General features: G+C 42.7%; 6 protein-coding genes across 13 annotated transcripts; 4 read left to right on the forward strand and 2 right to left on the reverse strand.

Moving 5' to 3' along the window:
• The first annotated feature begins 2,154 nt into the window (after positions 1-2,154).
• Positions 2,155-5,344, forward strand: LOC129598674 (uncharacterized). Its single transcript, XM_055496700.1, has 7 exons — positions 2,155-2,626; positions 2,931-2,992; positions 3,066-3,433; positions 3,779-4,224; positions 4,398-4,433; positions 4,789-4,911; positions 4,984-5,344. Exons 1-7 carry the CDS (start codon positions 2,588-2,590, stop codon positions 5,041-5,043), a joined length of 1,134 nt encoding a protein of 377 aa, XP_055352675.1. The 5' UTR covers positions 2,155-2,587; the 3' UTR covers positions 5,044-5,344.
• A 940-nt stretch (positions 5,345-6,284) lies between these two features.
• On the forward strand, positions 6,285-8,238 carry LOC129598684 (uncharacterized). 4 transcript variants are annotated; one of them, XM_055496727.1, is made up of 6 exons: positions 6,285-6,421; positions 6,731-7,049; positions 7,129-7,289; positions 7,488-7,517; positions 7,599-7,697; positions 7,882-8,238. In XM_055496727.1, the coding sequence occupies exons 1-6, from the start codon at positions 6,419-6,421 to the stop codon at positions 7,960-7,962; spliced, it is 693 nt and encodes a 230-aa protein (XP_055352702.1). In that variant the 5' UTR covers positions 6,285-6,418; the 3' UTR covers positions 7,963-8,238. The 4 variants fall into 4 exon arrangements, with proteins under 4 accessions (XP_055352702.1, XP_055352686.1, XP_055352693.1 ...); XM_055496711.1 differs by having other exon boundaries at positions 6,408-6,526; XM_055496718.1 differs by having other exon boundaries at positions 6,408-6,526; positions 7,132-7,289.
• A 972-nt stretch (positions 8,239-9,210) lies between these two features.
• On the forward strand, positions 9,211-14,462 carry LOC129598655 (uncharacterized). Of its 4 annotated transcripts, XM_055496666.1 has the most exons (8): positions 9,211-9,563; positions 9,747-10,066; positions 11,821-11,882; positions 11,983-12,350; positions 12,662-13,056; positions 13,239-13,277; positions 13,746-13,868; positions 13,962-14,461. In XM_055496666.1, exons 2-8 carry the CDS (start codon positions 9,923-9,925, stop codon positions 13,986-13,988), a joined length of 1,158 nt encoding a protein of 385 aa, XP_055352641.1. In that variant the 5' UTR covers positions 9,211-9,563; positions 9,747-9,922; the 3' UTR covers positions 13,989-14,461. The 4 variants fall into 4 exon arrangements, with proteins under 4 accessions (XP_055352641.1, XP_055352633.1, XP_055352651.1 ...); XM_055496658.1 differs by lacking the exon at positions 9,211-9,563 and having other exon boundaries at positions 9,583-10,066; XM_055496676.1 differs by lacking the exons at positions 9,211-9,563; positions 9,747-10,066 and adding an exon at positions 10,743-11,462 and having other exon boundaries at positions 13,962-14,462.
• Positions 14,463-15,795: 1,333 nt separating this feature from the next.
• Positions 15,796-17,081, reverse strand: LOC129593441 (uncharacterized). Its single transcript, XM_055489761.1, has 2 exons — positions 17,055-17,081; positions 15,796-16,626 (listed from the first exon to the last, which is right to left on the reverse strand). Exons 1-2 carry the CDS (start codon positions 17,079-17,081, stop codon positions 15,796-15,798), a joined length of 858 nt encoding a protein of 285 aa, XP_055345736.1.
• Positions 16,615-21,798, forward strand: LOC129598710 (uncharacterized). Of its 2 annotated transcripts, none has more exons than XM_055496750.1 (7): positions 16,615-16,712; positions 18,469-18,546; positions 18,719-19,022; positions 20,409-20,500; positions 20,874-20,903; positions 21,136-21,240; positions 21,375-21,798. In XM_055496750.1, the coding sequence occupies exons 2-7, from the start codon at positions 18,499-18,501 to the stop codon at positions 21,453-21,455; spliced, it is 660 nt and encodes a 219-aa protein (XP_055352725.1). In that variant the 5' UTR covers positions 16,615-16,712; positions 18,469-18,498; the 3' UTR covers positions 21,456-21,798. The 2 variants fall into 2 exon arrangements, with proteins under 2 accessions (XP_055352725.1, XP_055352717.1); XM_055496742.1 differs by lacking the exon at positions 16,615-16,712 and adding an exon at positions 18,192-18,260.
• Positions 21,799-21,806: 8 nt separating this feature from the next.
• LOC129598647 (pre-mRNA splicing regulator USH1G-like) lies at positions 21,807-27,377 on the reverse strand. The gene is made up of 3 exons (XM_055496647.1): positions 26,930-27,377; positions 23,074-23,815; positions 21,807-22,408 (listed from the first exon to the last, which is right to left on the reverse strand). Exons 1-3 carry the CDS (start codon positions 27,109-27,111, stop codon positions 22,073-22,075), a joined length of 1,260 nt encoding a protein of 419 aa, XP_055352622.1. The 5' UTR covers positions 27,112-27,377; the 3' UTR covers positions 21,807-22,072.
• Between the last annotated feature and the right edge of the window lie 4 nt (positions 27,378-27,381).

Raw genomic sequence — 27,381 nt, forward strand, 5'->3', positions numbered from 1 at the left:
TGATTTTAACAGGATTTTATTATAATTATAAAGTAACAGGATTAAAGGATTTGGCCCGGTACATAGCACCAAATATCTGTACTTTAACAGCAAATAAACAGCCGTATAACATTCGTAGATGATTGTCTGTTGCTCGAAATCAATAAGTGAATGAACAGGTCTACAAAATCCCATCCTACCGGTATAGATCCTACCGGTATCATCCCATTTCGCCTACGGGACATTTCGCCTAAAAATTCGATTCGAATCATAAATAACGCCAATACCAAAACGTTTTCTTCTGGTTTCTTATTTTTACTTATTTTTCCATGCTTTCTTAGGTTGTCTCAGGTTTTTTTAGGTTTTCCTTTGTTGTCTGTTTTCTCATTTTTTCCTACGTTTTCTTCTGAAATTTTCATATGTTTTCTTAGCCGCATTTGTACACTCTCAATACGGAAATTAAATCCAGCACCGCCCGTTTACAGTGTTATTTATGAATTATGATTCAAATCAAACTGTTAGGCAAAACGTCCCGTAGGCGAAATGTCCCGTAGGCTAAATATCCCGTAGGCGAAATGGGTGGCAGCCCAAAAACCAGACTGTGAAGACTTTTGTAAGGGCGGGACGCCCCGCCCTCCTGAGTAGCTATTCGCTGTTTTTGGGGATTTCCACCCCGCACATTTCTGCGCTGTTTTGACGGATCTGCAGTACAGTTGCACTGGCTGCAGGATCCTTCCTCGTTAGTCTGGTGTTGCTGCGCCACGGTGCGCATTAGATTCGGCAATAAAGCCTCATCCGGGTTCACCGCTGTTCGCTGTCGAGGATACGCGTGGCGCCCATACGGCCCCGCGTTATATGGTAGCAGATCTGGCTATCGTTTCCAGCTGCGCGCGCTCGTCGCGCCCGCAGCACCTCTGAGTTATGAACCCCATTTAACCCCGGGGTGTGGAGCTACATTCCCACCCCACCACGCGGAACGTGATGGATCCTCTCCCAACTGACGGAGATGGACGCCTCCCCGCGACGGATGCCTCCCAAACTGGACGGAGATGCCGCGGAGCGAGAAACGCCTCCTGCGATGCCGTGGAGCGAGAATTGCCTCCTGCGATGCCGACGGCGAACGCGACCCGGACCAGCGGGAAACCAGAACGGATACACCGCCAACAGCAGCACCAACTCCGATCCCAACGGCACGGATCGACCACCAGCATCACGCCGAAGAATTCCCCCACCATAACACTGCCCGAACTTCCTGGGACGGCGACCTCCCCCGGACGGAGCAGTGGAATTCACCGCGGATTTGCGTGCTTTGTTTTTTTGCAGGGGTCACGGGCCACATAGACCCCAAACCCCTGCCCAAATTTCCCCAGAACGTGACCTTTCCCTTGCTGAAGAAACAACGGAATTTACCCGTTTCCGGGTTGGACCCTGGATCTGGCGCGACAGTGCGTTGACCCAGACGGTTGACTCGGACCGAACCGGAGACGACCTGACCCGGAACCCAACCTGAGCCGAACCGGATTTGAGCCGACCAAACTGGAACCGAGCCGACCGGATTAACCGCCCGAACCGGACCGGCGGGGGGGTGCGGATCCTCCGAATCCTGGGAGATTTCGCTCCGAGGACGTAGCGATGCCTGCAAAAGGGGTGTAAGGGCGGGACGCCCCGCCCTCCTGAGTAGCTATTCGCTGTTTTTGGGGATTTCCACCCCGCACATTTCTGCGCTGTTTTGACGGATCTGCAGTACAGTTGCACTGGCTGCAGGATCCTTCCTCGTTAGTCTGGTGTTGCTGCGCCACGGTGCGCATTAGATTCGGCAATAAAGCCTCATCCGGGTTCACCGCTGTTCGCTGTCGAGGATACGCGTGGCGCCCATACGGCCCCGCGTTATACTTTCGGTAGTGTTGGTTGATCTAATTTTATATAGTAATGCCCATCCATTTGAGTTCGTTACCACTTACAGTCAGTGGCAACAGACAGCAGGTATTTTTTGCATGTTTTTTTCTGTCCAAAGGTCACTGCCGATTCATAGCGGATGTTTCTGTTTTTTTTTTATTCGTATAAGTATCTTGTTTTTCGATAAGGTTTCGTTGATAGCAGGGCCGCTCGATGACCCAGCCACCAAATGGATGATCACACAACAATTTCATTTTTGGCTGTACATGTAATCAGCACAACGGCATCCCGTTTTGGGATAGCCACACGCAGTGTTCCGGCGCCTACCTGCTACAAACAGTGTTCTCGTCTTCCTAGAGTACAGATAGTTGTACAAAAACAGTTTAACTTTATTCGGTTAGAGCGCAATACCGTCCGCGAGTTGCTAACGAAAGCTCAAAAAAGCAGTTGGTAAAAGGAAATACATGTAGCATGTAAAATACTTTTTTATAATCTACCGGAAGTACGCTGATCACCTGTGCGACTAATTTTGTTGTGGACTAATTTTCTTCAACAACACTATTATGTACAGCCATCTATTTCTGGGTCGTGTTTAGATTTTACTATTATACTGCGAGATTATGATGGTTTGTGATGACTTTTCCTGAAGTATCATTAACAACATACTAACCGCATCACTATATGCACATAAAGCTAAAGTGCAACTGGCACGATGATCTTTGGTCTCAGTGCTTTGATATGGATCACTTCGGTAAGATTTTCTAAATTTTGTGCCAGTGACCTCCTACGCTAGACTCCGCTTGCATTTGTCAAAACTTTTATGCCAGCTCCTTTTGTAATAAACCTATGTTTTAAAACAATTTGCTATACAGCCGTGCGTTTAACTTGCTTTATTTTAAAAAAAAACTTCAGCTTGACCTGTCATACTGTGTTATCGTTTACTTAATCTTATTTCTTGGGGTAAATTGCGTGAAATTTTCGTCAGTTCCAAATTTAAAATTTTAATAAATTCGGCTTAGCGCAATATTCGAGGAGACTGTTTGTTTTTATCGCAGGTGTGGCAGGTGAACGGCCAATACCGATCCCGTTCATACAACTATAACAGTAATAACTACCGGTACGCTAATCTTCCGAAGCACACCGTCTGTTCTGCAATAATATTGCTTCGTAAAATTATTTCTGTTAACTAGAACACCTGAATACGAGGAAAGGGACACCTTCTCGCTTGATCCGCGGAGTTACCGCTATAGTAACCGTTCCAGTGGGAGTTATGGCGATCGCGACGGTCGAAGTTATTCCCCATACCGCAAATCCTCCACCTATTTAACCACCTACACCAGCAACAACTGCCCCATCAACCTGGAATGCCCGGAACTACCCTACATCCCACCCTGTCCAGAACAGCCCGCCACGCCCGCCTGCCCCGTTCCGCCGGCCTGTCCAGAGGTCACCTGCCCCAACTGTCCAGCCTGCCCCAAGTGCACCTGTCCAGCGTGCCCGGCATGTCCGAAATGCGATTGTGATGGGGATTACAAGGATGATGTCGGAGACATGTTATGTAAGCAACAGGTTTTATTATCAAGTGTTTATCGCGCTGTTGCAATGAAGGCGCCAAATTTACCATAGCGTGTACTGCTATGAAAAGTTAACTCTACGGGTAATTTTGGTGTTCACAAAGCGCCATCGTTATTAAAATAGATTATTAATTCAACTGGTAGTGCAAATAATTGTTTACTTACACTTTTATGTACACAGAGTGATGTTTTTATTGATACTGATGGTAAGTAAGTGATACTACTGTACTAACATTGTGCTACAGTAAATGTCGCGCACACGCGCGTCTGTTCGATAATAATAATTATTAGGATTTTCAGTCAAATTGGTGAGCGTACAACAATTGCAGGCGCCGTATGGAGTCCATTGATCCTGTCAAAATTTTGCTGGCATCACTGGGGAGGCGGAGGCAGTTGCGGTGGCTTTGCCACGGAGGTCGAAAGGTCGTCCTGTCTCAATGCGCTTGGTCAAACTGGACAGGTTACCTTAACCAGTCCAGCTGCAGCTGCACCTCCGCTGGCAGGATCGCAAGGCTCTTCCATTTTAGACCTATTGAACAGTTTCTTTTTGACCGGCGGGAGTGGTACTAATCCCGCTTTGCTGGATTTGGCGCAGAAAATATCTGCAGGGGGAACCGCAAGTGCAGACCTACAAAGTTTGACAAGTGCAAACTTGCAAAGTTTGCAAAGTTTACTAGGAACATCCCAGTCGGGAGCATCCCTGTTAAGCGCTCTACCAGGAAACCCTCGCTCGATTCTGCCATCAGCGCAGGGCACGACGTCTGGTCTTCTCACGGTAAGAAAGGCACAACAATACCATGTAATCATTAAATATATGAAATTAATAGGTGCGATTCATTTATTTAAAACTGGCTGTTGTTTAGGGCTTCGGTTATTTTTTATCGACGTATTCTTATACGCAGATGATTATTATGAGTCTCAAGTTCTTCGTTGTTTTGTTTATTACAGGGAGCTACAAGCCCGCGCAAGAAGTTTTTCAGACGGGTAATACAATTATAAATGTAATACAATTATAAATTTTCTAATGCAACTGGTTTAATTAAGACGTAAGCATTCGGGTTTTTAAGATACATTTATTGAATGTATTTATTGTCGACTATTTATTATCAATTTTAAGATATACTGTATTAATTTCCAGAACTTATATTAAATTTTATTTTTCTTTCAAAAACGTGAATTATAAAGCTGAAAAAAATACTAATCCACTATATCGTAATTTTTTGTAAGAGATACTTATCATGTTGAAATAAACTCGAAGCGCAAGTGGAAATTGTTCCAGCTTATTGCTTCAATATCTTTCTGGACATGTACACAATAGATTCATCGGCTAATTTTGCAGCCTAATCCTGGTCAAGTATGCCCTAAGGATATCGTGGTGCTAGGTGGTCAAACGTTCTGCCTGGGCGATACGGCGCAGGAGACTTCCGGAGCCACGGTCACCGCGCAAGCTACAAACTCCACGGTATATAAGATTACAAAATTTTCAGTCCCACGTTTCATGCATGTGGTTCATTTAAGCAATACATTTATTCAGGATTCTGGAAATCCGCCAGCAACGGGAGTCGCTTTAGTGGCCAACACCACTTCTGTTTAATTAACAGAAATATATTCTTGTGGCGACAGTAATTCTTCCTGCTCATAATACTGGAAATCTCCGCAAATCAGTATCCATACTACGGCCGGCATTCGAATGATACGCACCTAAACTCTTTTATAATGCCTGGCTCTACCATACTGCCGGTGGATTTTATTTCGAACTTTACTTTCTTGTACATATTGTGAAGAGTATTTATTTATCTTACGTGTGTTCGTTTTTATTATTACTCGTTGATATTGCCTTTTGGACGTGGCCGATCTGCCGCTACTTGTTAGTAAAGCCATAAAACCGCAACAATTTACAATCTTCGTACGGTCCGTGGTGTATTATACTAATATTCTCCAGACATATTTGAAGTTGATTTTCTAAGCATAATGATTTCCATCACGAAACATAATAATCTCCATCAAAACATAATAATCTCCATCACGATAAAGGCAAGATTTAACGTAGTAGCAGTTGTCCAGATTCAAATAAATATATGCAGTACGTAGAAAAAACCATAGATGCCAGCCGAATTCTTTTGGCACTTGCAAATTAATCATTTCCATTTGCTCAAAACCATTAATAATCATTATAATGATTATTTCTTCAAAATAATTTATTTTATTTATCTTCTACTCGGAGCGTGCATCTTGCTGCACAAGCAAATTAATATCTAGAATTAAATAAATAAATGCTTAACAGCAAAGAACAAAATCGGTATTGTGAAAATGTGGGAATGAGGGTCAGGCCCGCGCTGGGGTTTTTTGGTAGGGGGGGGCGGAATGCCGCCGGGGGGCGGCGTTTTGGCTAAAATCCGCCGGGGTGGCGGCCAGAAACTGGTGGGGGCGGAGGGGTGCGGAAGGGGGGCGCCATACTTTAAATTCGCCCCCCGGCGGTCAAAAACCGAAAAATCGCCGCCCCCACGGCGGCCAAAAATCGAGAAAGGGGGGGGCGGCCGCCCCCACCGCCCCCCCCTCCAACGCGGGCCTGATGAGGGTGAAATGTATATTCTTTTACATTGCGTATTCTGTGAACGAAAGAGTGAAGCAGCATAACTTTTTTTCCTGGTATAAGTAACTGCCATACTGCAAAATCGAAGCGCATTAGACGTATCCCCGGGATTGTTTCGCTTCCGGCACGCTAGTCCAGATATGCGCGGCCAATATGGAGCGCTCACTGTATTACTCGTATTATTGTCTGATGACACGAACGATCAAGGCTGTCAACATTGGTTTTTTTTTCTCAAAGAAACTTTCAACGTTCGATAGGGATACATTGATTGTACATTGCCGTATCTGTGAACTGCACATGTTTTTTTGTTGTGTTCGAGTTCTTCCAAACCCACGTACTGTACAGAAAGTTGTTATGGATCACTACGTCGACTTCCATGGTTGGTGCTTAGGAATGTCTACAACGTAACTGTACTTTGCACATAGAAACTGCGAAAATGAACATTAAGAAAGGAGCATATTGTGGTTTACTATTGCTGCTAACAGTAAGTGAGATCTAAATCATGACCTTTTCATTAGGTGATAGCTGAAAAGCGCCAATCATTAAGCCGGTATTTTATAAATTTACAACCATTTAAAATTATTAAGAAGACAAAATAAGTTATTCTCAACTGCCACTTTGAAACATAAAAGCAAAATTTGATTTTTTTATCATGATTATAAAAATTTCATAATTGCTTCATACACAGATCGAAGCCGTAATCGGTGGACATCCATCTGCCCCGGTTTCCCGGAATCGCTGGAAACGAAACTTGAACTACGGTGCTGCCAGGCCTTCCTCATGCAGTCCCATCAATCTGTCTTGTCCCCGTATGGCCGACGTCCCGGAATGCCCCACTCCGACCCCGCCCACCGCCTGCCTGGCTCCGCCCGCCTGTAAGGATGTCAGCTGCACAGCGTGTACACCGTGCAGAAACTGTACCTGTACGGCGTGCACGAAGTGTCCCGATTGTAAATGCGACATCGCCATCGACATTCTGGAGACCCTGCTCCTGCAGTACACGTACGGTTGGTGAAACATATAACGATCGTTTACGTGTATGGTTAGCCTCTGCCAGTGTCTTACTTTAAGCTTGGAACGTTACAGCAGAAGATTCGTGGATTTTTGAAGTTATTATTAAAATACTGCTGGGCGGGATAAAATTTCCTGGCCGGAAAAAGCGGAGCGCTGAGGATATTTTTTCAATCAGCAACTTTTCCAGCCCGATAACTCGTCACGATAGGAAACAGGCAGGAACATCACACAAAGTAATTCCTCATTGATAAACAAGTCCGTTTTAAGGTGAAATGGAGAAAAATATGAATAATTAATATTTGCGATTTGGTAATTCGAATCGTGATCGTGACTAAATGGTTGAATATCCGAGGCCTGACGATGCATATTGATTTGAGCACGAAGTTTGTTTATCGATTAAATTTGTTTAATTTCGCTCCACCGCTTTATAGGACAGAATCCAGCCATATTACATGGAGCCGGTATGAAATACTGCTTCGTCTTGAAATTGCCAGCGTTTTCAGTTTACGTATTACCGGCGCCGTTTATGCCCAATTATACAGGTCTCCAGTAGGAACTCCTGCGCTGGAGATTACTTGGTATCTGATGGAGTTACTTACTGCATTATCGCGGCTACTTCGGCTGCCGGAGCTAATACAGAGGTCAGAACCGTAATTAACATATATATAGTACTGTAATAACCGAATAACTAGTGAAAACGTAAACGCTACGTTCCGTAATCAAGCGTATACGAATACAGAATATATACATGAAATTACGGTAGAAATGGCGGGAAGTACTGATGGTATGTGAAAGAGCCAATAAATTAATACGTTTTATTTCCAGGCTGCCTTAAAAAACCCCGTTTTAATGATAAGCTCGCTTGACAAACCATTTGGACAACTAGTGTACGGACGGGCATATTGATATAAAACAGTTAACTCGCGAGGCCTTTTAAGTATTGGATAATATACAGTACTCTTACTAATTTTGTACTCGTGCGTATGCTTCATTTTTCCATGCCTTCTGGTGGCCACCATGGTGGAGTCGTGCGGCTGTTATTCATTTGCTTGGACATGAAATCAATGTCCATTGTGTAAAGCGTCTGTACCGTGCTTTATATTTATTGTTTTTCTGTTTTTATGGTCATTCAGAGCGCGGCGTTCTACGGTACATAACTGTAACAATAAATAACACCAGGCTTGTTAACAAGAATTCTATGGTCTCAAGTCTACTGAATCGCTTTCGTCACATTAACAAATGCAAATATAGTTCTAACTTCCGCCGTAGTCACAAATACAACTTTCTCATAAATCACAGTCACGCGCCATCCAGACGGGATCGAACAAGTACATGATCGAACGACGTTTTTTCTGAGTAAAATGCCGTATTGGCAAACATGTTAATGCACTGTTAATATTTAATGGTCGAATATCCAAAATTCAGCTACGTACAAGTACATGCTACGTACAAGTAAATGTATTACGTAAACCAATGCGCATCGTCTTCATTATTTGAGGCACATCAGATACACCGAAATGCAACGAACAAAAAGTGTGATATTAAGATGAACGATATGGTACGTAAGCGCCCGGGTAAACGAACTCAACAGTCTTTTGTACTATCCAGGAATGTTCACAAAATATTAGCGTACAACACTCCCACAACAAGTTGTGCAAAGCCTTTAGGGAGTGATGCGCACTGGTAGACTAATGAATAATTATATGAATACTGATTATCTGTGCCAGGACTTCGGCCCTGTCCTTTGAGGCAAAGGATCTCGGCTTCTACTTCACCAATTTTGTTGCTTTAAAGTACATCAAAACTCTCTAGGTGTAGCGGTGGATTGTTGACTTTTTGCCCAAATCATTTGTCTAGGTCCAGTGGTCAATCATAAGCTTGTTACCATGGACGCGATAAGAAATGCACACTGTTCTAACACAACTTGACCCAGAACAGTAGCAATATCTGAGCTGCTACTTAACAATAAGTACGAGTACAATACAAAGTAAAAAATTTATGTAAGTAACTTAACACGTCAGTCATCACTGCGTTAGTCATCATTGGAAGTTATGTACTGTATGTACAAGAAGGCAGTCCGTGTTTCGATTAACTTATGTAAAGTGTATCATAATATTACTAAACATACGTACGGGTTCATTAATATTATGACAGTCTGTAAGCGACTGCAAAGCAACACATCCTTAGAATTACTTATTTTTTAATAGTCATCGGCCAATATTCATCCGTGCTGGGCTTGTAATTAATACAGATTATTACGGACTTGCATAGTTTCCTTCAACTCCAGCAGCGTACGCATTTGTGGCACAACCCAAACTGTTTTGATTGCAATCACTATGGGAATACAATCGGATTACTTAATTATTATTATACTGGGCAATATCAATACTGGTATAGCAAAACTGTCTCGGAATATTCAGTTTAAACCCACACTACATGTGATCAGTTTCCTAGTAACTGAAATCCTTAAAAAAAATCGGATTTACGCTGCAATCATCACGCTATCAGTAAGTTCATGAAGGACATTGTCGTTTGATCGTATAATATTATCAGTAACAGTATTAACTGTATTATTATTACTAGTAATCTTAGTTTTCACCTTGTCCACCAGTTAAATAATCCGACAGCAAAACATCCTGTCAGATTAGTTTATTCAACCAGGCATGACCTTAAGGTTCTTTCGTACGTAGGCATCCGCATGTGCGTCTCCCTCGGTCAATTGAGTACGGCCATTCGCCAATTGCCCTCGAACCGCACGCCATGACAGCGCTTGCTCATCTTGAAATCCCGTCAATCCCTAGTGTATCCGGTTTTCCGACATCGTGGACCTGTCCTACTCCGACGCCGCTGCCGACACACCGCCGGCATGTTTTCAAAGATCTCAGCTGTTATCCGTTTACTGCACGTGTGCACCGCATGCAATAATTATACTTATACCCCGAATGCAAATGCGGCAACGCTACGGACATCTTGGAAACACGGCTCTGCTCGGCACTTTAATTTAACGCCGGTAAAAAGCAATAAATCTAATTAAGCCCGATTAGACTGTAAAGTGTAAAACTGTAAACCGCTAAACCTATAATCACCGCTTGATTCTATTTAAAACAATTATTTCAAGAAACAGCGTTTTTATGCTAGCCGTAACTTACCAAAATACTGTAAGTACGAAACTGCTTAAAACTGTTCAGAGCAAAAAAATACGCTTGCTAAGTAAGAAATACATATAATATTTACTACGTAATATTTGTTAAGGAAGATGCAGGTACTCATCAGCTGCGTGTGGAATCCCTGATATGTGGGTTGTAAAACACAAAGTAATTGCTAGCACTGATCGAATAAATTAAAAAGAACTCGTATGAAAAGGGCATACAGGGTTAAACCGATCGTTAACGAAAAAATTCAGTATTCTTTCAGTAAAGGTTGTAGCGTAGCGTAGGCGCTTTTCAGGACAGCTAATTAAGGAGAGAAAAATCCAAACTATATCATTTGAAGCTATCGTGGCGTACTTCATTTAACTTTCAGTTAGCGTGATTTAACATTTTGCAAGCGTAATTTCCTCTTTCTGTAAAGATAAGCCAAAATATGTTTATTCCATGGCTCATAAAATTATAAGCACTAGACTAACAACTTCAGAAGGTTGATTGGTTAGTGACTGCATGATTATGTGATTTTATTAGAAATGTAATTAATGCAATCAGTTATTACTGTAAAAGTTGATGAATAATAGATTCGGGCTTTTCGTCTAATCATGCTCCGTTTCAATTCGTTATTCGTTCCTTTACTCTTATTGGCAGTAGCACGCACGCCATTTTCGCCGATTTTTTCCTGTCTAAAGGTTTGTCGACCCAAAGCAAAAAGCTTTTTTTTTAAATATTGCGTTATCCGATACGCATTCCTTGATAGCCCGGCCGCTCGATGACCCATGTACAAAACTGATGATTGGCGAAATGCGAAACAGTTTTGTTTCCACTGTAATGAAAACAACGGCATCCCGCCCTTGGGTGGATGTATTCCATTTTACCGCGGTTGAACAGAATTTCCAGAACATCTAATGGCAGCAAGATATGCTTCGTAAATCGCTACCGGAAGTTCACGAAAGCAGTTGGTAAAGCCGGAATGGTGATTCATTGGTAGTGTAAAATGCTTCTTCATCATCTAAAAGTGCGCTAATTCGATGGCAACAGTGACTTTTTAACACAGTATATTCTTTAAGTCAGTGACTGTCCGGGTTCCAAGGCGTTCCTGAATTCATTACTACAGATATAATGTTCTGATAGTTTCTGTATTGGATTGATACTTTCCCCGTATTATCATCCCCCATAACCGCATACAGTATTGTATAATATAAACCAAAGGAAGGTGGTAAGATGATCTTTGGTCTCGGTGTTTTGATATGGATCACTTCGGTAAGATTTAAAACTTCGTGTTAATGACCTCTTGCACCGTGCTCGGTCTGCGTCTGTCAACGCCTGAATTTAACAACATAAAGTACGTTAGGAGGAAACATTTGAGTATACGAGCACTTGTACATATTTCTTAAAAAATGCCCACCGCATTTTCCCTTGATTAATTGATAGTTGATAGCAGTTGTAAGCTATTAAGCAAATGTTTGCCATACTGGTGCAGTCTTAATCGTATTACCAAAAACTTAAAACACAGATTTTATTCGTCCGTTTTATGTTTAGCGTTTATTGAATTCTGCATAGCTCGACTTTTAACACATTGGCGGCTATCCCGTCAGCGGGTGTTGTTATTTTATCGTAGGTGTGGCAGGTGAACTGTCAATACAGATCCCGTCAGAATAATTATAACAACAATTTATATCGGTAAGCTAATGTGGCTGTCGGTACTCGCTATGTACTCGTAGAAGCATCTCCCGGCTGCAACAATTTACTTTGTTGGATAGTGTGCAAAAATGTTGATTAGGTCACCTGAATACGATGAGCGGGACTCGTTCTCGCTTGACCCGCGGAGTTACCGCTACAGTAACCGCTCCAGTGGGGTTTATGGCGATCGCGACGGTCGAAGTTATTCGTCATACCGCAAATCATCCACCTATTTAACCACCTACACCAGCAACAACTGCCCCATCAACCTGGAATGCCCGGAACTACCCTACATCCCACCCTGTCCCGAACAGCCCGCCACGCCCGCCTGCCCCGTTCCGCCGGCCTGTCCAGAGGTCACCTGCCCCAACTGTCCAGCCTGTCCCAAGTGCATATGTCCAGCGTGCCCGGCATGTCCGAAATGCAATTGCGATGGAGATTATAAGGATGATGTTGGCGACATGTTGTGTAAGCCATACTATATTCTGTTCGTTTATTTAAAAAAATTGGTTTGTTTTATTTGTTTATGTATATATTATTTATTTATTTATTGTGGTTTACTTATTTACAAAATTACATATAATGTGTCACGCTCTTGCACAGATTAGGTCAAATTCACCATAGCGTGTCTATAGAAGCAATACTTACATATATACTGCCGTGAATTTAATGCAGTATGAGTCCATGGTCAGTTTAGTCACACAGTGCACACGTGAATTTGTCTGTAGTTAGTTGTATTCCAATTTTAAATCAAATCCGTGAGCGTAAAACAATTACAGGCGCTGTGTGGAGTCCATTGATTCTGTCAAAATTTTGCTGGCACCACTGGGGAGGCGGAGGCTGCACTATGGCCGAAGACGGCCTGACGCGTAGCTGTTCAACCACCTTTGGTAAAATCGGACAGGATACCTTGAGCAGTCAAGCTGCAGTCGCATCTCCGCTGGCAGGAGCTGCACAAGGATCCCCCATTTTAGCCTTAGCAAACAGCCTCTCTACAAACGGCGGGAGTGGTCCTAATCTATCTGGTTTACTGCAGAAATTAGGAGGAACCACAAGTGCAAACCTGCAAAGTTTGCTAGGATCATCCTCATCTGCAACATCCTTGTTAAACGCTCTGGGGGGTACTCGCTCGATTCTCCCCTCAGCGCAGGGCAGGACTGCCGGTTTTCTCACTGTAAGAAAAAAGCACAACAGCACCATACAATCACTGGGCGAAATTAACACCAGAAAACTACAATTTGTTTATGCACTACTGCTAAAATTACCCGTTTAGAATATTTATAACAAATTGACCGTCAACGTCAAAATATTCAAAACAACTGACTCTCTGTTTTCCGTTGTTTCGTTTTTTTACAGGGAGCTAAACCAAGTCCACGGAAAAAATTCTTCTGGCAGGTAATGCAATTATACAGGTAGATCTAGATCGTTACCGTAATTATTTTAATGTCTTTTGTGTGAGATGCATTAATCAGGCGGTTGACCGCAAGGTAACGTATCCTTTTGTCCTGCTACCAAGATAAATATTGTATTCATGTGCTTCCGATTTTTGCCTAAAGATTAATGGCAAGATTAACAATACTGTAGCATGTAACAGTTAGGCAGTTCTTTTTTAGCCACACCCTATTGAGTTTTGCAGATATAAATATTTTCAAGTATACTAGTGTAGCATTCTCACTTCCTACAAGAAATTAGATTTTTCTGATTTTGAAGCCTCCCTATTTGCCCTGGTAAGTCACAGAACGTGCCACTTAATACACAGTTTTTCGCAGCAAGAATGTGATAAGTAATTTAAACTGAAATGCCGAAACTTTTTACCCCTACTCGTGTACACAGCAAAACTTAACTCATCTTCTAATTTTGCAGGCCACTGCTGGTCAAGCATGCCCTAACGGGTTCGCGGTGTTTAGCGGTAAAACGTTCTGCCTGGGTGACTCCGCGCAAGAGGCTCCCGGAGCCACGTCCACCGCACAAGCTACAAATTCCACGGTAAGGTTGCGAAAAGGACAATAATGTTCCTTTGTTTTAAGGAGAGTATAGCCCTATGCACTATGTTATTCAGTAGTGCACTGTGTTATTCAGGATTCCGGCACGGGAATCGGCCAGTAACGGGAGTTGCTGGAGTGACCAATGGGGCTGCCGCAAAATGAATGTTGTCCTCTCGAGTCTCGACTACAGTAGACAATTGTTTATATTACATATTATATCGGATACCCCGCAAACTAGCTCTCATATTTTCGCTTTCGAATAATTTATGTTTACACTCTTTTATCATGTCCCTTTAGTTTCCGCCGTAATGCCGATGGGTTCTATCAAGAATCTTATTATTGTTGTACAGCATATCTGGAGTATTTATTTCTGTTGCGGGTGCCCTATTGCGCCATTAACTCAGTTATTTTGTATTTGGAAAAGTGCTGATTTGGATGCTGTTTGCTGACTGCTTAGGCAAAAACTGCGACCATTGCTCAATGCACATACTGAACTAAAGACGGTCTAAACTGTACTTTCTTTTCTGGAATTACTGATCAGTGGCTGCTGACAGACATTTAAGACTCATTTTTTCACATCATAATCAAAAAGGTCAAATCGTTCGAAATGCTTTTACATTATTGTTTGTACTCGGAAGTTGTGTGTATGTGAAAACGAATTTTGAATAAGCACTCTATGCAACTATTAACACGAAAAGAGAACGGAAATGCAGAAGCAACATAACTTTTTTTGAGTGTCTGCAAGTATACGTTATTGCCCTATTAATAGCGGTCTTTCTCCCAACATGGAGCGTGTACGTATTATTAATTGTCTGATGACACGAATGATCGAGCCCAGCCCATTCATTCTTCATGCCGCTACCGGTTTTTTCCCCGAAACCATAGGGATACTATGATAACTGCATTGCTACTACAAAGAAACCGTATCTCTGCACTGAATGCATTTTTTGTGTAGATTCAGTTTTCTCCCAGACCAACTGTACTTTGTACCAAAAGTGGAGTTACCAATGAATTTCTGTTAACATCCAAACTGACGAATGTGGGTTTTACTATGCAGAGTAGCTACTTACTTATGCCAGCGTTGTGTAACTGCTGAATGTGCTGTACTTAATTCACACATGGCAGATTAAAAATGTAATCAAGACAGGAGTTAGACTAACTCCTGTTTACGGTTTACTACTCTTTCTAACAGTACGTGAGATTCATAACATGACCTTTTTGCTAGCCGACAGGCTTAGAAACGGTGACGTCGGCATTTTTAAATTGTACACTTGTTGGGCAGAAATTCAATGATCACTTTTTATTGGCGTAAGCCTAACGCACAACAAAATAATTTTATTTTTTTATCAATGGAGCGTTAATTATTTGGGTGACACTACAGGCATCGCTTTTAACCCCGTACGCCCCCTTTTGCAACTCGCTTTATTACAGACAGACATTACAGGCTTTATTTAATTATTCAGACAGAAACCGTAATCCTTGGGCATCCTTCAGCCCTGTTTCCCTCACCCATCGGAGAGACGTCCCCCACCGAAACCATTAAGTGACTTGTACGGCGCTGCCAGACCTCAATCATGTAACCCTATTAATCTGTCCTGTCCCCGCCTGGCGGAGATCCCGAAATGCCCCTACCCGACCCCGCCCACTGCCTGCCTGGCTCCGCCCGCCTGTAAGGATGCTATCTGTCCGGCCTGCACACCATGCGGCAACTGCGTCTGCACGGCGTGTACCAAGTGTCCCGGTTGTAAATGCGGCATCGCCATCGACATTCTAGAGACCCTGCTCCTGAAATTTTCTATCGGTTTGCGAATACATGCCAATCTTGTTACATTCAAGAGCTGGTAGTCTGTAGCATGCGAACGTTTCAGCTGAAGATTCATGGCCGATTGAATTGATCCATCCGGCCAATGACCCACCACCACCACCGACTAGAGGAAGTGCACCAGTACCACCACCACCACCGACTGGAGGAGATAGTCCACCACCAGCGCCGACACCGACTGGAGGAGATAGTCCGCCACCGGCGCCGACACCGACTGGAGGAGGAGGTAGTCCACCACCGGCGCCGATACCAACAGGAGGAGATAGTCCACCACCGGCGCCGATACCAACGGGAGGAGATAGTCCACCACCGGCGCCGACACCGACTGGAGGAGGAGGTAGTCCGCCACCGGCGCCGACACCGACTGGAGGAGAAGGTACTCCGCCACCGGCGCCGATACCAACGGGAGGAGATAGTCCACCACCGGCGCCGACACCGACTGGAGGAGGAGGTAGTCCGCCACCGGCGCCGACACCGACTGGAGGAGAAGGTACTCCGCCACCGGCGCCGATACCAACGGGAGGAGATAGTCCACCACCGGCGCCGACACCGACTGGAGGAGGAGGTAGTCCGCCACCGGCGCCGACACCGACTGGAGGAGAAGGTACTCCGCCACCGGCGCCGATACCAACGGGAGGAGATAGTCCACCACCAGCGCCGACACCGACTGGAGGAGAAGGTACTCCGCCACCGGCGCCGATACCAACGGGAGGAGATAGTCCACCACCAGCGCCGACACCGACTGGAGGAGATAGTCCGCCACCGGCGCCGACACCGACTGGAGGAGAAGGTACTCCGCCACCGGCGCCGATACCAACGGGAGGAGATAGTCCACCACCGGCGCCGACACCGACAGGAGGAGATAGTCCACCACCGGCGCCGACACCGACTGAAGGAGATAGTCCGCCACCAGCACCCGGTCGGAAAAAGCGGGGTGCTGACAATATTTTGAGAACCGGAAACTTTGTCAACCCTGTAGCTGGTTACAGAAAGAAAACGAAAGGACAAAATTTGATACGCAAGGTGAGATTTACCTGACACCGTCTTTATAGAGGGAAAGCACTTTCGAAACGTTTCGGTACAGAACCCACGCGGTGACGTTCGAATTGATTAGAAAAGTAGGTAACTAGTATCTCAATTGCTGGGCGGGATTTGAGTTCAACCGGGGAGAATTCCGCGTAACTGCATTAGGTCCCAAATAATGTATAACGCCACGTGAAGATTTTGCCATCATATATAGAAGATTATTTAATAATACCATTATCGAAGAATATTACGAAAAAATATTGCTGTTCGGAAAAAATGGGCCATAAATCTACATAGGTCATAAATGGTTCGAAGACATGCAGGCGTTGAGCTTTGTACCGAGCACATAAGGCATTTCTGGCCCATTGTTCTGAATTCGTTTTTTCTTTGTTTAGGCCAAAATACGTCCATACTGTATGGAACCGGTATGAACAATGATTTTCTCGAATTATCAGCGTTTTCAGCGCTATTACAAAATACAATTATACAGGTATCCAGTAGGGACTTGTGTATCCAGTAGGGACTACATGGTAACAAATGGACTTATTTTTTGCGTTACCGTGGCAAATCCAGCTGTGGAAACTATTGCAACAAATGTCAGTAGTATACCGTAAACAGTTACGCACACTTCAACTGTCAAGGACACTGCGCAGCCAATCAACGGAAACAGGAAACGCGTTGTTCTATAATTAAGATGCAACTGTACAGAGTCTATACATGGAATGAAATTGTATGACTGTAAAGAAGTTCTGTATAATGATAGCATTTGGGTGACATTTAATGTATAACGTTTTCATGTGCAGACCGGGGTCCTGATGATAAGCTCCCTTGACGAACCACTTGGGCAATTAGTTTACGGTCTGCAGCCTTGACACAAAGCAGTGCGCTCATTTATTGGATAATGCGAATGTACTGCTATAGGCAAAATGTGGATTTTCTGCACCGAGACTGCCGGTAGCATTCAGTCTTTCTAATGGTATTCCTTCCCTTGTATGCACATGCTGACATGCGTGATACACTTACTATGAGTTTGTTTGTTTTTTAAGATTGAGGTTTTGTTTTTTATAGTCGACGACATACCAAATGTTGGTCAGCTCGAAGCAATACTTTGTTTTGTAATTAAAGCCTACGGGTAGAGACGGACGTTGACAGTACACCGTTACAGTGACGATAGCCATACACGAACTGTTTAATTACATACGTGTTGTCGAAGTCAATAATAAAAACTTAAGAAGCCATTTCCATCTGAAAATTTGTTGCAAAATTGCCAAAGACGGTCCATACTCGCCCTCTCGTACACTGTACTTATCGTTAATCAACACAATACGCGTGACCTTCGATATTAAATGTACGATACAACCGCACAACTGATATACCAAAGAGATTAAAAAAGGGGAGCGCGATAGAATTACTGATAATTGGTAAACGAACGGGGTTAACAAACTCGACAGTATGTATGTTTTTTTCTAATCTGAACAATTTGGAAATTAACATGTACCAGACGGTTCACAAGAAACTGTACAAAGCGTTAGCACGTGGAAATGGGTAACCGCTTATCAGATCTTTGAATAATTAGTATAGCAAAAATAGAATTTACAACTTTCGTGACACGACCCTAACCTTGTTGAATGCATGCTGCAGAAAGCGGAATGCGTACCTTAATTAATTCGGTTACGGATGATTTTGTCGTATGACGTATGTTACACCTATAATTATCGAATATCTAATTTAATCCCTGCTATCATTCTCTCAGGTTTTAACTGTTACCATTTCTTCTGAATAAATGGAGATACACTGGCACGGTGCGCTTGATTTATTGTTCCTGTTATCAGTAAGTTAATGAGGATTGAAAATTGTGTTGATCGTATCAGAATGCGTATTATTTGTCATTTTAATTTTATATCGTGGTTCAGTAATGCATACATATCGAATATCGCCGGCTAATTAATCAATCTGAGAAAGAAAGCAGAAATACAGGCGTGACCTTTAAGATGATTTCGTAGATAGCCGCGTGTGCGTGTGCCCGCGCAGCTGAAGAGTACGGCCGTTCGCCAACCGCCCGCTATGATAGCGCCTGTTCATCCTGCAACCCCCTCAATCTGGCCTGTCCCCGGCTATCCGACATCCCGGCCTGCCCCACTCCGACACCACCGACCGCCTGCTTGGCACCGCCGGCGTGTAAGGATCTTACCTGCAATCCGTGTACACCCTGTCTGAACTGCACATGTACCGCCTGCGTTAAATGCCCCGATTGTAAATGCGACATCGCTATGGACATACTGGAAACACTTCTCATCGGAAGTTATGGTACGTGCCAGTAGCAAACAATAAATCTAATCCCCGGTTAGAATATTGTATATACCGTATATACGTAGCTGGAATTAGCTTACATAAACAACAGTAGTACTTTTATACGTAAGTTTGTATTGTGTGATGACGGAATTAATATGAATCAAAATTTCTAGCTTTCGTTAAAATGGTGCAGGCATATATAGTAAACAGGCCATAAACCTATAATCACCGCTTCTCCAGCTTTTTCGATTAAGAACATAATGCACTAGCTGCAGCCCAAAACAAATACTGAAAATATGTAATAATTATTTACAGAAGTAATTTACAGTATGTATGTCTCGGCAAGTGGGCCGGTACATGGTACCAAATTCGTGTACATGCAAAAAAACTTTCACTTTCCCGCACTCCAAAAACATTTTGGTTTTATTTTATGACATTCTAGCCAGATGATTTGTATATACACGGGCGTGAAAACCGTTTGTGCGCGCAACATCCGGTTCGGGAGTTATGGCTGTTAGAAATTCCAAAAAGTTTAACTAAATGCATTTCGGTGTACCAAAAGTCTCATTATGCACCGATCTCCCTCAAATTTTGCACATAAATGCACACGGTCATGAAAATCGCTTCTACACCGATCCAGACTTTCATGATCTTTTTAAATTTTAAAATGAATTTTAAAAGTTTTGAAATTCATTTTGAAATTCGAAAAACATGCTAGAACAGTGGATCGGTGTTAAAACGATCTTCATGGCCAGGTGAATTTACGTGCAAAATTTGAAAGAGATCGGTCCATAATGAGACTTTTGCAACACCGGAATGCATTTAAACTTTTTGGAATTTTTTAACAGCCATAACTTCCGAACCGGCTGTTGCGCGCACAAACGGTTTTCACGCCAGTGTATACAGTACAAATCATCTGGCTACAGAATGGCATAAAACGAAACAAAAAATGTGTTTGGGAATGCGCGAAAGTGAACTTTTCGTGCATGTCCACGAATTTGGTACCATGTACCGGCCCACTTCCCTTAAATTATTAAACATACTTCGAAGTAGTCGTAACTTTCTTCAAGCATTTCAAGGTGTCTTGTACATGTGTTTGCGGTCACTGGTAACCCTTTCCTATGTAATAAAAACGTTTAAGAAATTCGTCAGCCTGAACACATCGAATACTACGTAATACACTATACACTACGTAATACATATAGTACAATAGAAACTACCAAAAGTATACTATAGTATACCGGTACATATAAAACTTTAGTAGAAACTACGTGCCAATCATATAGCTAGTAGGAACTATCAATCATACTATCAAGGTGGCTAAGGGATCCACCTTGATTTTATAAAAACGCTTGACTATCATCATCTTTCTGCTGTAAACTCTTGCCCAAAATTTTTTAGGCACATTACTTAAGCGCAAAAAACGCGACGTAGATGATGTGTCCCCGGAAATAAGCATTGCTAGTCTGAAGGATCTTCGCCGCAAAGGAAAGGTATGCAGAATTAATTTGCAAGGATACATCGTGCAAGCTTAAGGGCTGCTGTACTCCTGCACGTTAAAAGTTAATATGGGTAATTATGTAAATGTGGCCCTGTAGCTTGTTGTTACGTATTAGGCCACCGCACTGTGCACTGTTTTTCCGAAAATGTTAGGATAAAATATAGATATATTTATATACTTTGTATATAATATGTTGGACTGTATAATTATCGCCGCTAAGCATGCAGTGACCGCGACTTTGGGTTGTTGCAGGAATACGGAATTATGTTTTGCTAAACATTCATTTTGTGCTAATTTTTTATGCCCTTCTTATTCAGGATATTTTGTTTCTCAAATAAATGTAAGTGCTTTCTTAATTCTTGCAGCCTACATTCCAAAGATTCCAGACGCAACCGGTACGTACTTGCAAGTTACTTACCAAATCCCATAAATTTTATTGCTCAGTAAGCACCTTAACTGCAGCAAATTGTGCAAAATTATTACAATTGTAAAACTACCTTACTATAAAATCCGCAACAAACTAAGATAACCATAATCTGATAGTATATTAAATCTTTTTCTAACAGTTTTTCATAGTTAATTTAGATTAGTGGTTGTAATTGTCCAGCGTATTCGTCTTATTAACAGGTGAACAGTAGTGAGTTGTGCCACGGGGATTACATGATGACCGACGGTCAAGTGTACTGCGTCACCGCGGGTTCGGCTGCCAAGGTGTCCGTAAACGAAACAACGGTTCGTTATTACGCAGTATATAAATCAAGTTGATCAACATAGTGCAGAGATTCCTTCTGTTACGCAGCGGGCCAGCAGCTCCGCAACAGATTTTCACGTTTAAATTTAATTTTTCGACTGATTTATTGTTACAGGGAATGCTGACAAATGCGATGTTCTTAGTATCTTTCCAAAATGATCCAATTGGACAAATTGTATACTCCGCACCTGCGTGAGATCAAAGCCAGAAATTTCGTCATCAACGGAAATTATTTAATGCACGATTATTCTTGCACGATTTCGCTGTTAATAAACTTACTGTTAGTACTTAGTGCACAGATACACTTACAGATATATCGTGCGACGGTGCGAGTTTACTTGTATATCATATGTACGAGTATATCAATTTTACTCCTTTTGAGCCATTGTGTGCAAGCGTAGTTAATGTGTTAAAACGTAGTTTTCTATCTGTAGAAGAAAAAGCGATTTATTTTTGTGTATTGCTGGCATTTATTTATTATTTGTTTTGTTTATTGTACGCGAATCAGTGCGTCTCAAGTTCCCAATGCATTCGCAATAAAAATAGGGAATCAAATAAAAGTTTTATTTATCCATTTTATCTTCAGTTTCAGCTTTGTCAGCTTCGCCTGAAATAGCACATGTTTCATTCAATTCATCAGGCATCCCACAATAATTGCGAATAACTTAATAGAACCAAATAAAATCGGTACAGTATAATATTGCATCAAATGCGAATTCCAAAACACCGCAATGATTATGTTTTCCGTTCAGAAGCTGCATACAAATCAAAAACCCACAAGCAAAAAATTAGTCATTTGGTGTCGAACTACATTTACAACCGGGCTTCCGTGATATCTGGCGGGGCTTCCAAGTCCAGTTTGCGTTTAAGGATGGCCTGGATGAGGCGCTTACGGGGTCCCAGCGGGAAGCCGATCTTCTCCAGTTCACTCTCACTGACCATCTCTAGATTGGCCACACTGTCCACCTTCTCCTTTTGCAGGAGGGGGTAGTAGTTGTTCAGATTGTTACCGGCCAGGAACAGCTGCAGTTCATTCACTTCATCACTGTCCTCCTCGTCGTCCTCATCGCCGCTGAACTCCATCCCGCCGTCCGAATCCTGGGGTTTGTTGCGGTGGGCGAAACTTCCGGCACTGCCGACACTACCCACCTGGGTACACAATTTCGTTAGTGCGCAATTAATCGCAATATGAGCTACAGCGTGCGCTTAACCGAAAACATGCACCTGCAATACGCACGACAGAAACTTTACTATATCTATATTTTATCAACTGAAATTACGATTATGTAATATTAATTAGCAATAGGGTCGGCCGAAAGTGTCGGTCGTTTTTGCAGATAAGTGTACAAGTATCAAATGAAAATACATGTTTACTGAAAACTCCTAATAAGAAATTATGGAAGCTATATTTTAGAAATTAAGATAACTGAGCGAAACTGATACATATCTGAAATTGAGTGAAAAACATGAATCAAAAATTTTACTGATGCCGCCGATACATGCGATCAGCGTAATCCTGCGATGACTAAGACACAGAGTTATCTATAATTAAAAACGTGAGAAATTCTTTAATGTGGTGACGTTATAGTTGTTTAGCGAAAGTACGGGAAAACCGATGAAAAGCTGGAACCTTGAACCTTTTTTCAGCCCTTGCACTACTATACTGCCACTATCCAGAACAACTCTGTGAACGCACTAGTATAGTATTTTTATCCTTATTGTTAGTATATATCCATAATCAGTTAAAATTACCTTAATCAATCTGACTGTCGGTCAACCAATATGCACACAAAACACAGGCTTAAACGCCTTACCGAGACACTTCCCGGTCGTGGTCCGTCCTCCTCATCCTCCTGAATAGCCTCGGTATCGCGGCGAACGCGCGACGTCAGATTGTACAGCGACTCGGTGTTGATGGGGCGGGGCTTCTGGAAAATCGCCCGGTTCATCCCACCAAAACCGTTCAACGGGAACTGCCCGGTGGCCGGCGGGCGATCCGTCTCCCCGTAGAATCCCGAATCCTCCGTCCCCACCGTCAGCACACTGACCGTATCCCCACGTTCCACATACACCGTCTGCTGGCGGTCATTAACCAGCGCTTTCTTCCCGCTATCCGTTGTCGTCACCCGCCGATTGTTCTCTTTGGAACTGGATAGCGGGATTAAATTCTTGATGGTCTTATATAAGCCTTTATTCTTCGGAGCTGCGCTGGGTATTTCCGCCGTCTGCTGTTTCTCCATCTTCTTCTGGAGGAGACGCTGGCGTTTGTCGAATTCCTTCTTGCGTTTATCGGCCTCCAGAACGGCGTTCTCCTGCTCTTTGCGGGCGGTGTCGGGATGGGAGCGCAGCTGGCGGGCGCACGCGTCATCGAGCAGCCGGACAATGTCCAGACGGCCGTGCAGACTAGCCACGTCCATGGCCGTGTGCCGGTCGTTGTCCATGGCGAAGACGTTGCAGCCGAAATTAATTAGGAACGACACGCAGTCCAGGTGACCGCGGGCCGCGGCGGAGTGTAGCGGGGTGTTGCCAAGGTAGTCGCATTTGTTGGGTTTACCTCTGCAAGTAATATATAGCTGCGGATTCTGATCGGTGATGCGGTTGTGAGTAAGTAATAAACTGCAGACTAATCGTGAACCTGGACAGTTAACTAATTTTACGACGCAGAAGTGTAATACCGTAGATATCGGTATTATTATTAAATAGTTACACGCTCAGGAAAACAACGAATTAAAAAGTAATTTTTTTCCAAGTTTTAATAGTAGGTATGCACTATGCAACACATTTTTCACAAGCGGATTGTGTGTAGTACTTTAGCCGTTTGGGCTGTTTCGACAACACTCCATTGCACTACGCTATGCGACAATTTTTTTAAGGTGCAGATGGCAGTTGCCATCTCTCTCGTAGTACGACATACAGTTACAGTTGCTGAATTTTAAGGACCGGTAACAGCATTCCACTGGCCTATTCCCCATTTTTCGAATTCAATAAAGGGAATCAATTATAAACATTAAACCACAACGAAATAATTTCCCCGATTTAAATTTCGGCAAGGGCACCGTGGGGCTTAATTGCCGCCCACACGAGAATTCCTAGTTAGATATTTTACATACCTATGTTCGCAATATAATTTTAGTACTATCTTTTACTAATTTACTATTATAACTTTTCCAGGAAAAATCGAAGAATTGTTTTTCCTCAGCGCTGACTAATGAAGGAATATCCAAAACGTATTCTTTCTTGCATGCGACGTAATCGGTAACTATATTCGGCTTCCGCTGACGGTGCCGACAATGCAGCGCCGACTCGTTAGTTAATTTACACTTTACCACAATGCTAAATTTTACATCACAAAAAAAATTAGAAAAAAACAGCAAAATTACGGCAATTTTTAACTGTTGCGCTTCGACAGCAGACATGTGAGACTACTAGACAAGCGTCACTCTCCTTTCATTACGAGTACATCAGATAAGTTGGTAATGCAATTCTCTCCCAACCACACAATGCCCAACTGTTCCCAGCGAACGAAACATCCAGTTAGCAACATTAGTGGCAGCCGGATCGCTCTCAACGTCAACCGGGATCAACCACTTGACGCCGCACAATACAGCGTACTTGTTTGTACCGGCTGCAGTAGCCAGTATGCTTCTATATATCGCGTCGGCTCCCGCGCGCACTTGATCGGCTAAGCAGCCCGTCCAACCGGCATGTCGTTGTCCGATTTCGCACGGGCAGACAAAGACCGCACTGACAACAATTTATATCTGTACAACAGATGCCGGAAAGTCACCCGGTGTACATCGTAGGTGTCCGTGAATGGCCCAAGCCGATTAAGCTACAAACTGGGCGTTGGACACTTGTGCAACGGTGCATTCTCAATTAATTCCTTCATAGTATTACATATTTAATCGGGTAAATATTATTTCGGCTCCCTCGCGCGATTGCCGCGTCATTTTTCAACGACGGACGATTCAAGCGTATTACCGCGCACATTTGCATTTGTTTTTCGCTGGTCGATGGTATCAAGGTTGACTGCACTTGAACGAGCTGGTCCACATTATTTCGATTTAGGGAATTATTTAGGCATTTATTTTAATTTTGGTGTGTAATTGAACAATAAAGGAAACTTGATAAAAAATTGGAAACAGTGTTGACTTATGAATTAATTTTTAAAATCTTATTACTTATGTTTAATAGCATTTTTCAGTTCAATTCGTATTGCAGGTTTTACCTTGCCACGCCACTGGCCATTACACTACGCTTTCCGTTATTTTGAATTAACGGGATTCTTTTAAAGTTCGCAAGTACAACTTTTTCTTGCTAATGAAAATTTATTTGAGAAAAATGGACAAGCGATAAGCACGGCAAAAATTCTAAGAGGAATTTTCTCGAGATTTTCTCACAATCTGAACGATGCGAGTTGACTTAAAGAATCCGTGTTAACAAGCCGGTAATTTAATTTCCTCGTTAAGTGAGTAAATACAGCCAGCTTACAATGTGCTACTGCTGACTCCTCCTAATAACCAATTAACAACATGGCAAATTTACTTATCAGTACAATATGAGCAAAAGATTCGGCATGTTTCAGAAACAGTTTCCTGCTGTACGAATTATGTCAACAAAAATTGTCAAAAGGCATTCCCATGCAATGAATAAACTCCCGTCAGTAGCGCAGTTCACTGCAGGTCAAAGGAGAAATCTCCGCACAATTGGCCTAATCAAATACACATAGTGCTGCCGGTGCGCGCGTGCACCGCCGGCAAACACGGCGCTGATTGAGGGTCCACTTGAAAAGTTGACCAAGGTGAAATTCCGAGTATTGTTTCTGGCATAAAATGTAGAGCACTGTGGACATACTCACTGCCTCAAGACAAAACCTCGTTCGACCCACAACACTGAGAATTTATCAATGTAATTGTGTGCAAATTTTCTAATAAAATAGAAAGAAAACGAAAAAAAACAATACGGGCGTTTCTAAGGCAGTTCCCAATAAAAATTCTGTATTTTCAGTTCCTGTCCAGTTTCACTGGATGAATCGCAAGCGTTTCTGACTGGCTGGGGATAATTAAAATTAAATACAGTTATAAATATCACAGTTTTATGTAGCACAGCAACAGTTTTTATACTGCACAGGTACATAAGTTAAGAAAGTAAGGGATGGCTGGGATGCCGACATTATTAATGCTGCTTGTACGCCGCATAATAAGCATTAGTGAAATCTAACGGAAGCAACGAGAAACACCGTAGAACAGTGGTTTATGGTTCGTTACATTTCCGTTTAAAACTTTGCAAACTTGCGTTAAACAATGAAATTATGAGGGTGTAGAATTTTTGGACAGCAGAAAAGGTTGTTTCGAACTTTTGAAGTTTACGCTGCTGTTATTTTCATCGAAAATGATTTCGAACGGCTTCAAATTAAACATGATATGGAAGTGGTTTCTAGCTACGTGCTGGTTTCAACTGATTGCAACAGGTTTGAACTAAATACAAATCTCAAAAGATATGTATTACTGTATGTAAGTGTAACTGTGTATTAATAAAGTTAAAAATTATAACAAGCTAAGATTTAAACAAGCTCTTGTACGTTGAAGTAGGTTGCAAATTTTTATCACAATAAACTGAGGTAAAAAACAGTGTATAGTACATACTTATGTTTATATTCTTATTAATTACCCTCGTCCTGTGATGACCCTGAGCGCGGCTAAATTCCCATACAGCGCCGCATAGTTGGTCGGCGTCATGCCGTCCTCATCCTGCTGATTGAGGTCCTTATTATTGGCCGTCTGCAGGATATCCAGATTCCCGTCTTTTGCGGCATGATGGAAACGGTCCGTCCATTTCGCACTGGATCCCATCGCTGCAGTAATTATTTATGGAAAGCAACAATTAACGAAAAATTCCACAAAACTGGCAATCCATACAAAGCCAACCGGAAGCGACAATGTCAATGATTATCCAACACAGTGGAATATTAATCCACTAGGATGTCGAGGGAAATCATTATTAATCAGGTGATATGAATTCATAATTTATGATGACCGTTGTGTACAAGGTTATCGGCAAACACGTATCGATAAGGATAAGACGCGAGCTAAGTTATCAGCTTATGATGATTCCGTAGACTG

The sequence above is a fragment of the Paramacrobiotus metropolitanus genome, unplaced genomic scaffold (genome assembly GCF_019649055.1).
Source record: "Paramacrobiotus metropolitanus isolate TYO unplaced genomic scaffold, Prichtersi_v1.0 Parri_scaffold0000003, whole genome shotgun sequence".
Lineage (NCBI taxonomy): Eukaryota > Metazoa > Tardigrada > Eutardigrada > Parachela > Macrobiotidae > Paramacrobiotus > Paramacrobiotus metropolitanus.

What these genes read in the sequence shown, in the direction of transcription:
- LOC129598684 (XM_055496711.1), top strand. Translation starts at nt 6,479, where the DNA reads ATGAACATTAAGAAAGGAGCATATTGTGGTTTACTATTGCTGCTAACA. An exon ending in GTTTACTATTGCTGCTAACA is followed by an intron (nt 6,527 to 6,730) that starts GTAAGTGAGATC and finishes CTTCATACACAG; the next exon opens with ATCGAAGCCGTAATCGGTGG. An exon ending in AGCCATATTACATGGAGCCG is followed by an intron (nt 7,518 to 7,598) that starts GTATGAAATACT and finishes CCAATTATACAG; the next exon opens with GTCTCCAGTAGGAACTCCTG.
- LOC129598655 (XM_055496666.1), top strand. Translation starts at nt 9,923, where the DNA reads ATGTTTTCAAAGATCTCAGCTGTTATCCGTTTACTGCACGTGTGCACC. An exon ending in GGCACTTTAATTTAACGCCG is followed by an intron (nt 10,067 to 11,820) that starts GTAAAAAGCAAT and finishes ATTTTATCGTAG; the next exon opens with GTGTGGCAGGTGAACTGTCA. An exon ending in GGACTGCCGGTTTTCTCACT is followed by an intron (nt 13,057 to 13,238) that starts GTAAGAAAAAAG and finishes GTTTTTTTACAG; the next exon opens with GGAGCTAAACCAAGTCCACG.
- LOC129593441 (XM_055489761.1), bottom strand. Translation starts at nt 17,081, where the DNA reads ATGGGCCAGAAATGCCTTATGTGCTCG. An exon ending in AGAAATGCCTTATGTGCTCG is followed by an intron (nt 16,627 to 17,054) that starts GTACAAAGCTCA and finishes AAATATTGTCAG; the next exon opens with CACCCCGCTTTTTCCGACCG.
- LOC129598647 (XM_055496647.1), bottom strand. Translation starts at nt 27,111, where the DNA reads ATGGGATCCAGTGCGAAATGGACGGACCGTTTCCATCATGCCGCAAAA. An exon ending in AGGGTCATCACAGGACGAGG is followed by an intron (nt 23,816 to 26,929) that starts GTAATTAATAAG and finishes TATTACTTGCAG; the next exon opens with AGGTAAACCCAACAAATGCG. An exon ending in CACGACCGGGAAGTGTCTCG is followed by an intron (nt 22,409 to 23,073) that starts GTAAGGCGTTTA and finishes TTGTGTACCCAG; the next exon opens with GTGGGTAGTGTCGGCAGTGC.
- LOC129598710 (XM_055496750.1), top strand. Translation starts at nt 18,499, where the DNA reads ATGGAGATACACTGGCACGGTGCGCTTGATTTATTGTTCCTGTTATCA. An exon ending in ATTTATTGTTCCTGTTATCA is followed by an intron (nt 18,547 to 18,718) that starts GTAAGTTAATGA and finishes ATGATTTCGTAG; the next exon opens with ATAGCCGCGTGTGCGTGTGC. An exon ending in AAAGATTCCAGACGCAACCG is followed by an intron (nt 20,904 to 21,135) that starts GTACGTACTTGC and finishes TCTTATTAACAG; the next exon opens with GTGAACAGTAGTGAGTTGTG.
- LOC129598674 (XM_055496700.1), top strand. Translation starts at nt 2,588, where the DNA reads ATGATCTTTGGTCTCAGTGCTTTGATATGGATCACTTCG. An exon ending in CTTTGATATGGATCACTTCG is followed by an intron (nt 2,627 to 2,930) that starts GTAAGATTTTCT and finishes TTTTTATCGCAG; the next exon opens with GTGTGGCAGGTGAACGGCCA. An exon ending in CGCAAGCTACAAACTCCACG is followed by an intron (nt 4,912 to 4,983) that starts GTATATAAGATT and finishes ACATTTATTCAG; the next exon opens with GATTCTGGAAATCCGCCAGC.